The sequence below is a fragment of the Cyanistes caeruleus genome, chromosome 3, assembly GCF_971803275.1.
Source record: "Cyanistes caeruleus chromosome 3, bCyaCae1.hap1.1, whole genome shotgun sequence".
In the NCBI taxonomy this organism is placed as follows: domain Eukaryota; kingdom Metazoa; phylum Chordata; class Aves; order Passeriformes; family Paridae; genus Cyanistes; species Cyanistes caeruleus.
The window spans coordinates 94,106,491-94,116,226 of NC_141703.1; the positions used below are offsets into that span (position 1 = coordinate 94,106,491).

The 9,736-nt window shown below is 42.1% G+C and overlaps 1 protein-coding gene and 1 long non-coding RNA gene across 2 annotated transcripts in view; one reads left to right on the forward strand and one right to left on the reverse strand.

The window, feature by feature from the left end:
• Nucleotides 1–464, reverse strand: part of LOC147654364 (uncharacterized) — a 97,967-nt gene extending 97,503 nt beyond the window's left edge. Inside the window, exon 1 of the long non-coding RNA XR_015285026.1 lies at nucleotides 366–464. This is a non-coding gene — a long non-coding RNA (uncharacterized LOC147654364). The remainder of the gene's footprint in view (nucleotides 1–365) is intronic.
• Nucleotides 465–4,561: 4,097 nt separating this feature from the next.
• LOC147654365 (lymphotactin-like) lies at nucleotides 4,562–7,515 on the forward strand. Its single transcript, XM_086882996.1, has 3 exons — nucleotides 4,562–5,041; nucleotides 6,376–6,493; nucleotides 7,212–7,515. The coding sequence occupies exons 1-3, from the start codon at nucleotides 4,972–4,974 to the stop codon at nucleotides 7,315–7,317; spliced, it is 294 nt and encodes a 97-aa protein (XP_086739122.1). The 5' UTR covers nucleotides 4,562–4,971; the 3' UTR covers nucleotides 7,318–7,515.
• Nucleotides 7,516–9,736: the final 2,221 nt, after the last annotated feature.

Below are 9,736 nucleotides of genomic sequence, written 5' to 3' on the forward strand. Positions count from 1 at the left end.
CAATGTAAATAGGATGTTTTCTACTGAGCACAAAGACAGGTCTTATTTGAAATACTCATTCCATCTGTTTGCCAGAGTTTACCAATGTTTAAACCTCTCCTCCATGTTCATTTATGTAATCAATGCTAAAATAACTTGTAATTCTCTCATTTTCAATCAAGTCAGACCCCGTTTTTCTTCATTTCCTTCTATTATCAATTGATTAGCAGACTACAGGAAATCAAAGGAGATTGTTAGAAACAAATGGGTTTGCTATGAGCTGCTGTGAATTCTGGTACAAGAGACCCCTAGGACTGCTCTTTGTGTCACCTGGGTGTCTTTCACCCAAAGCATTTCCAAGCAAGGGAAGCATTTGTAAAGCTTACCAAGTAAATTGACAGGCCTCCTCCTTCCACACAAATGCACAGAGAATTCAGGGAATTCAGGAGCTCTGAGACTGTTCTCTAGCAACACTCCTCAATAATGCAGCTTGGAGAGACAAATGCTAAGGGCCTGCTGCTGAGCTGGGCACTGCTGGCAGAGCTGGCCTCAAGTTGGTCTAACAGAGATTTGCACAATGACTCAAAGCTGCACCATCCCAAAACTGTAATTACAGCTGGACACATCTCTCCTAACAAAGGCAATTGTGACCCCCTCAGACAAAAATTCCATATAGAAGTGTCACAGTTCCCAAGAGCTTTGCTGGATTCTGGGCCCAGTTCATTCCTCCTGGCCAAACAGACCCTCAGGAGACTCCATCAGGCTCCCACAAAACACCTACAAGCTGAGAATGTCCCAAGGCTTCAACAGGACACCACACCACATTAGGATGTCAGAGGGATATGCTCTGTCAAGGAGAGGAGATATGCTTACAGCTGTGATTTTAATCTGGTTTCTCAGAGGTTCTGCTGCCGTGACACGAGGCCAGCAGGGAAAACAGTGACACCTCAAGTCCCCATCTATCTGGATCAGCAGGCCATGCATAAGCCGTGTGGCCTGGCCCCAGGACAGTCCATGTGTTCTGTCATCCTCTAGGAGCAGTGCACTTTGAAGCCCCACAGATTCAGATTGGGAAGACTTTGGTGTTCCTGATCTAAAGGGAAGCAGATATTGCACTGCTCCAAAGCATTTGTATGCTGGGAACACAAGTCTTTTTTAGAGTCCAAAGAGCCTTTGCTCAAGGTGGCAGGATCATGATTTACCAAATCCACTCTCTATACCAAACTCCTTTTCTGGCTTTATAGCTCATTCTTTCTCCAAGCACCATGAAATAGGCTCAATTTATTTATTCATTGCTTCAGTCAGAGACTTAGTTGATTCCCTTAACACAGGAATCCATGACCAACAAAATCCCATGACTCTAGAGAAAATCTCATTCCTGCCTTTTTTTTTTTTATGACTGCACATGGGAGGGTAATTATGGCCTCTGTCCTTTCCAGATCCATTATCTGTTGCCATTCTCACAAAATAAAGCCTAAATATTTAATTTTCTTCTGACCCAGCTGAAGCTTGGATGGAGATGCATTGTGTCCCCTTTACACTTGAGCAACACACAAATGCAGTGTTTAATATGAAAGCACTCTTGTCACCAGCTAATAATCAACAAAAAACCAATTTGCACGGTGATTTCATACCCTTTAAATCATGTCCCAGTATTCATGGGAAACTGGTCAGGGATATGGCAAAACTTTGGGAAGGTGTGTCCAAGTCTTTTCCAAATGAAGGCATACAAAGGTTAATTTTCTTCATCTAATGGAATGCTCCAAAATCGCTTGGATTAAATATTAGTCTACCTGCTTACGGATGTTCTTGGCTCTCTAGAGAACAAGGTCCTGTCTCATGGTGGGTGGCACTCCTCCTTTTGGTTTGATACATATGGGCTGTGTTGAGATCAACAGTCCCACATCTCTCCCTGATCCTGCCAGATTGGCAGATGCTTCTTAAAATATTTCCTGATGTCAAGGGCTGCCTGATCTATGAATGCACCAACTGCAAGTGTGTCATTAAACATTTGTGATAACCATTGCCCTGCTGAGCAAGCAGACAGAGTAATAGCTGGCCAAACCTGCTGACACAATATTACTGCAAAATTCTACTGTAGCAAACAGTTTACCCTGATTTTGCACAGCCTCGGCCAAGGGTGTCCCCTTATCTATGCTGGGTTTATTTTCTATCCCTTCAAATACTAAAAGAGGGACATAAAAATCCTTTTAATGTGACAAAAAGAAGGGACTTCAGACTCTGTTCTGTGTGTTCTGAGGACTCTGTCACCCACTGTGTGGTGCAAAGGGCTCCACATCCCCTGCGTGGTCCGAGGGACAGAAGCCTCCCTCAGTGTGGGTCTCCAAAGCCCACCTACATTATGGGTGAGACTCAAGCTCTCCCCAGCCCACAGTTTTTGGAGGCTCTACATCTCCTCTATGTGCAGCTACACTGATCAGCTTGAGCACCCAGTGCAGAGGAAATGGACACCCACTGGTGTCCATGCTGGAGTACATGAAAAGTGTGCCTCATACAACATCAGAGATCGCCAAAGAGCCACAAAAAAAAGGCTGTGGGACTGCAGCCCACAGAACTCTTCAAAACACAGACTTTACTGGACGTAACCCAGATACACAGAACAATAGCTCAGGAGGCCACAGAAAATGAGAATCAGAAAGAGGAGGAAAAATTTGCCACAGGGCAATTTTTCCAAGATACCCGAAGAATGGTGGAAAACTGAAGCAGCAATAGGCTTCCAGAAACACCTCAGAAGAATCTAACACCTGCAGAAGGTTCTGTGGAAAGGACTTTTCTCTGAGCTTTCAGAGTTGGCTCATGCTCCATACAGCTGGTGACCTTCATCTGAAAACTGTAGATGACATATGTACACACTGTACAAGTGAACAAAACTGCAAGAGCATCTCTTAATGCATGAAAAGTGTTCTTTACCATCAATGACACAGTTGCCATCCTCCATCTCATAGCTGACAAGTACAAAAAGTTGGAATATCTTATTTCAAGGAGTGATTTCAGCCAGCGTCCAGCAAAACATGAGGCTGCTACACTGCTCGGGCACAAACTTAACTTAGATTTCTCAGTAATGCTCTTGAGGTCAGTTTAGTTACTCCCCTGTGTGGCATGTGCTTTAAGGGCTGGGGTCGATACTTCTACTTCATTTCATTGCACCTTCCTTAGTGGTGCAAGTGGGTTTAGCAGACATTCTGTTACAGCATTTTCTACTTACCATTGGTGTTCCCTGGGTTTCCCTGGTTTGCAAGATGAAAGAACAAAACCAAAATGAACAAAGAGTGTGTGTGTTTACCAAAACTAAACCACACAGCACATGCTCTACCTGCAAGACCTACAGGCTCTTCCTGAGCTTACCATCCCTTACAGCCTAGGACTCACATATGTGAGTGCAGTTCAAGTTTCAATCTTAATTTACTGAGAAATCTTGGGAAATGGACTTTCACGTGCTACATTACCCATGCAAAGGAATTTCCAAGAATCTGGAAAACTTAACTTAGGGGAGGCCTGGAGGTAGGAGCAGGGGAAATCTCACAGCTGCTGATGTTGTATAACCACAGCCAGCAAGTCCCTGATTCCAGGCAATGATTACTTAGCAACGATTGAAATATCTGTGTGTTATTAACATTATTCTCACGCTAAATCCAAAACACAAAATGGTACCACCTACTAAGAAAACTACCTCCATTTTAGCCAAGACAATGACACTCATGATTTCTCCAGACCTTGCACTGACAGTTGTTCCACACCACTGTTACAAGCACAGGCATCAGGTAGCCTGGTGTTTACCTATTCACACCAGGTCCAGATGAGTTTTTCTGTAGAGCTGCATAGGGCACAAAAGATTTTTGCTCTGAGGCTCTGGAACAAGATGCCAGCTCAGGTACTGCTTCATATGGGGTCCAGAAGTCTGCAATTGACCTGACAAATATTTGAAGGCCCAAAACCATTGGCTTGTAGCAGTGCTGAACAGAAATTCAGACCACATTCAATAGAAAGGGCACCTAAATGTGGGTGATAGGGTTGGCACAGTCTGCAAAAAAAAGGCACTTTTGAGAGAGGTACAATTGTAACAAGCTGACAGACCCGTTATCAGCATTGTGTTTACATAAAAGTGCAATTAATTTATTTTTTTTCTTGTCTTTCCTACGAATTGTCCCTCTCTGATTTCCTAGTTACTTTCTTGGGCCCCTTTCTTTGTACTACAAAGTCCACACCAGAAAAAAAATCCAAAGCAAAGCAAAGAAGCCTTGAAATAAGCCTTTACAAATTCCTATTCCTCTTTGAAACGACTGGAAGAAGGCATAGTAGATCTGGACCAGTATGCCAAGGTGTGCTCCATCTTGCTTCTCCCAGCACTGTGATATCAGCTTTGGACACATCAAATCACAGAGCAAACACAACAGTTCTGACAACGTCCACTCCTCATGGGGAACAGCAGTGATCCCCCTCCACAGCTACATGGTAACATGACAAACCATCCACAGCTGCTTGGAAAGAGCCAAGGTGTTCCTGTTTCCATCATCCTTTAGCTCACATTTCCCCTTTCCAGTGGTTCATTGGTCACCCAGGTGGTTCTGAATGTCACTCTGTGGCTCTGCAGTGCAGCCTCGCTAAAGCTCTCAAGACTGAAGTGCAAAATGACAGGAACATTTATTGCAGGTTTCCACTACCGCACAAGAGCTCTCACTTTTTGCAGCTTGAAATAAACCCAAGTCACAGCACAGAAGCAAGTGCAACCACAGTGGGTTTGGGCAGGAAAAGCCTTCTCAGGGGGGCTAACAAAGGACTGGTGACAGAAAGGAGGTGGTTCTCCTTCACCAGAAAAATTACCGCCACTCACTTTTTCCACTGCTACTCAGGCCCTCCATGACACCATCACAATGAACACAAGAACTGACCACTGAATGACAATATATAAACCCTGAGAAAGGGGCTGGCAGTAGACACTTTCTGCTCTGCCTTGACACAGAAGCCACAGCGATGAAGCTCCACACCGCAGCAATCCTGCTCCTCCTCTGGCTTGCCATCTTCACTGTGCACACAGTCAAAGGTAAGCTTGCAGCTCAAGAAGAACTGCTCCACATTGCACCTGTGGTCTCCTGAGCAGGATTCACTGCTCCCAACAGCTGATTTACAAGATAAAAATCAAAAGAAATCCAGATGAAAACTGCAAGAAAGGCAGCTTCATTGGGGATTTCATCTGATGTCCTGCCAGGTGCTGGGGTTGGTTTCTGCTTGAAAGCAGGGAGAGATCCTGTGCCTGAGAGCACTTGAAGGGTTTCTGTGCAATGTTCTCTCTCTCAAAATCAAAACATCTTGAAGGCACAATGACTTTTAGTCTCACTGCTGCCACAGAGACATGAGCACAGTATGTTAATAACATTTCATGAAAAAAATCTTTCTTGAATAAGACGTGAAATTTTTCTTTTTCCAGATAGATAACTTTAATATGAATTTTATTGTATTAATTGTTTCAAGTTTCAAATATTCAGCTATTTCAAGATAGCAATAGTGTGCTGCAGGTTTTACATTTCTAAAAGGTTTACCAGAGCAACTCCTGGACTTTTCTCAAGCCAGTAGCTCTCCAAATTCTTTATAAACAAACCACAGAGTAGAGCAGTGTTCTTTTTGTTCCCTGCATGCTTTCCCAAACTTGTGAACAGGAGAAAACCAGAAACTGGCAAGTGGAGACTGGCACTAATGTATCCTCCATTGCATTTGAATGTACTCCCATTTTTAGTTATCATCACATAAGAACCACTGCCTAGAAAAGTTTTCACTGATACCATTATAATGTATGTATTTATTAATGAACAGTGTATTTCTCTCTTTGCCTCTCTTGGAGGAATGCAAGGAATAAGTAGCACCCCACTGCCTACGAAATCAGAGTTATAGCCGAAGGATATAAGCACTTTTCTGGCAGATATAGTTCTCTTTCTATTAACAATTTTTGTTAATACTACTTTTGAATCTGAGAGAAGTATGCTTGCTTTCCTTTTCTTCACTTGGAAAATAGGAGGAATTACTGATCCACATTTAACAGATATGTGGAAATCCAGCCAATACAGTGCAAGTTCTAAATGCTACCTCCACATGGGTACTTACTTGCAAATGATGCAGACCTAATTATGAAAGATGTCAAACACTTCTACTGCTACGGAAGCAGTGATTCATTAGGGATAGACAATACCGTGGAGATGGGAGAATGGCTCACAAAGAGCTTAAGCTCTCTGGTATAACTGCTATTGTAGCTGTAGATCACCAGAATCTCATGGTCTAACCACGGCTAGGAATCTTCTGGAAATCCTAGTTTATTAAGCAATTATGACTAAATATCATTAACATTTTTTTTTCCCTTTCCATTTATCTATTTTTCCCTTCTAGGGAGTGCTAGTAGTCAGTCCATGCAAAAATTCAGTTGCGCAGTTTTGTCTCCAAGGCGGTTGAACATCCGAAATCTTGTGAGCTATGAAAAGAAACAAGTACCAACAGATGCCATCATGTAAGTATCCCATGAACCCTTCAGACTTCCTTATGCAAGCACTAAACCATCAAATAGGGAAGGGCCATCAGAAGAACACAATTCATGGCCCAGCTCACTAAATCTGGTTAGTCCACATCACCCTTCCACTTCTTCCATAGAGGAGTCACCTGGCAGCTGAGGGAGTGAGGGGAGAGGGGCAGACCTCAGAGAGCTGGGAGATGTGTGCTGCTCAGGAATAATGACAGGAAGCTCACTGACCAGCTCACATCTTTGTGCCCAGTGAGTGGGGAAAGATCTTAACAAGGGCACAGCAGTCCAAGACCCCCTGCAGGAACTGAGTCAAGGGGACAGATCACATGAAAGAATATGGGGTAACTCTGAGTCTTGCCAGGAGCTCTGTTTGGTCCTTTGAGCTCACAAGCGTGCATTTTTATCTGGGATCTGCTCCTGGGAAATAAATGTTAATCATGATTTAGTATATAGTCCCAGGATAGCAAGTATGCTTGATTTTTTTAATATCAGTTTCAATGTACATGACCATGTATGTCACCTACATCATAAATAGGGAAATAATGTTTCTAACTGGTGTTATTCAACTGACACCTACAAACTCCAGAATCTGATATTGTTCTGCCACATTTTTTGTCATGTTCTGCATCAAAACCAAGAACAGAAGACCTGGGTTTAGAGACTGGAATTTAATGCCCAGCTGGTTTGCTTTTCCTTTTTCCTATAGGTTTATCACTGCAGGAGGCATCAAGATCTGTGTAAGTGCTAATCAGAAATGGGTGGAGACTGCTATGAAGATAATAGATGGAAGACGTGCTGCCAAACGCAAATAATCCAAGCATCCAAGGCCAGACAGCTGACATCATCAATAGTGCTGCAGATAACAGCTCAGTATCTGCTTTTATTTCCTATTTATTAAGTGCCAATAAAACCTTCACCAGAATCTATTCTTCACTGGTTGAATGTCTGCAGACTTCTTCATTTTATGGTTGAACTCTGTTTATTAAAAAAAATCTGTTTATTTTCTGAAATGCTTGGCATTATTTACAACTGAATGTAGATAACATCTCATCCTTGCTGTCCTGACCAGGATGGCATTTAATGGTGAATGACTGCCAGTTTCACAAAGTGTAGTGAAGATGACCACCCACAGAGCTGGAAGAATGCAGACCTCCATGCTGATGGAGATCAGACTATTCCAAATTGAGCACTGGTTTTGAGAAGGTGCTGTTTAAATTAGTCATTTGCACCTATGTAACCTAGACAGAAACTGATTTCATGCTTCAGGCTATCACCTGATCAGTGCCATACTAAGAAGATGATCTTTGAATATTCTATTTTTGCACACAGCATTGCACTATTAGCTCAGTTCACAAAAGTGTGTGAATACTCTCCCCGAGGATGATGTGGAGTAATTCAGCGTAACTCAGTGAACATAACCCTGTTCAGTCTTGTCCTGGGGAAGCCTTATCCTACCAATGACGTCTGTGAAGTTACTTCAGTTTTGCCCTCATGTGAAACAAACCTGAAGTAATTGGTTTGCTTTTCCCATTGCTTTTCTCTGAATAAGAACAAACTATGTCTGGAATCTGCATTTCACAAACTCATAGGAGCTCTCTGCCCTAGACAAATACGTACATAGAAATGTCTTATCATCTTAAAACTGATACATGCTACTAACAGAAGTCTTCAAACTTCAATAAATTTACTATAAACCTGAATCAAATGGCAAGTTTGTTTGCAGAAGTATTATGCAGATGGATACTGCTGGAACAGGTTGTAAGACAGCAAAATAAGAGAACTTATGGGAAAATTAACTAGAGGTGACACTATTGCTTACTCATGACTCAGATGGCATTGGAATGATCTGAGTCCAAGCTTTCTACATCATATTTCATCTATAAAGCTCACATTTCAGACAATACCTCTTCAAAAGTTCACACACTTCAAAAACAGAGTTCATATCATGCTCAGGTGACCCCCACATTATCAGAAGCAGAAATGGAAGAGCTCTCTGCTCAAAGAGAGAAAAGATGGGGTTTGAGGACCTTGAGGGGTAGAGGAGAGGTACAGGCAGAGTGGCTTCTGGAGTAAAGTTCCTTTCATATCACCACATTGATGGAGCCTGCACTGCTGCTAACCTATGGGCTTTTCATCCTACAGAACCTCTTAGTGATGCTCATGGAACTACAGCACTTCCAAAATGACCAATAGAAATAAGATCACACGACTCTAAAAGACAGTCTTTACAGTTCCCTGCTTTGGTCAAGCCTTTAGACAGAGTTTGTCTCTCATGGCTCACATTTTGTCAGAGCTCAGTCCTATGTGGAGAAACAGATTCAGTTTTCACTATGCAGGACAGTTTTTTAAATAGTGCTATTACCAAGGCAGGGAAAAGAAGGATGACTGTACATGTTCCACTACAGAACAGACCAAGGCAGGCTACTGAATCTCTGTTATAGGGAGTTATGCTTCCTTACTGAACTTCTAGATATCAACAAGCCTAGAGAAGAACAGTTTTTGCTCCTTTTGTAAGGAGAGCTTTACAGGTAGAAAAAAATGTTGACAGTAAGATGTTACTGGAGTATGGCATTATACCAGCTGTATTCATTAACTTAGAACTGCTGATCTTAAGGCCCCAGACCCTCATATTATAGACAACAGAATATTTCTGTTCCCTTCAACATCACCAGAGTATTTGTACACTACAAAACCAGGTCCCCTATAAAAGCATTTTTATGGTAAATGTTCACAGATAAATAACATCAACTCTGACAGAACAAATTCATCCAGGACCCAAACTTTTTGGTAGAATTTTAATGCCAATGCTCATACTTAATTGTATCATATCCTGGAATGCAAATTAGGACTCTCACAACCTGAGGATATATTAACCATCACATGGCAATTAATACTTTGTATCTTTTCATCCTCATCAAAATTCATAGAATGATTAATAATTTTTAAAAGTGAATCATCCTACTTAACGATTACTCCTTGTTTGTTATACCTTGCAAGATCTGTAGAGATCTTTGTACATTCCTTGACAGTTAATTACTATTGGTGATCAGGGCTCTCAGTACCTCTTCCTACTCTATCATTAAACTCCAGGAACTTCTGTCTTTCCCTGCTCCTTAACTCAGCCCTTGCTGTGGTCCCAGTTGTGTGCTATTTTTGTCAACTCCAGCTGTGGAAAATGTGGAAGCTTATGTGTAATAGCACTGTTTCTCCCCAGCATTTTTCCCTAAGGCT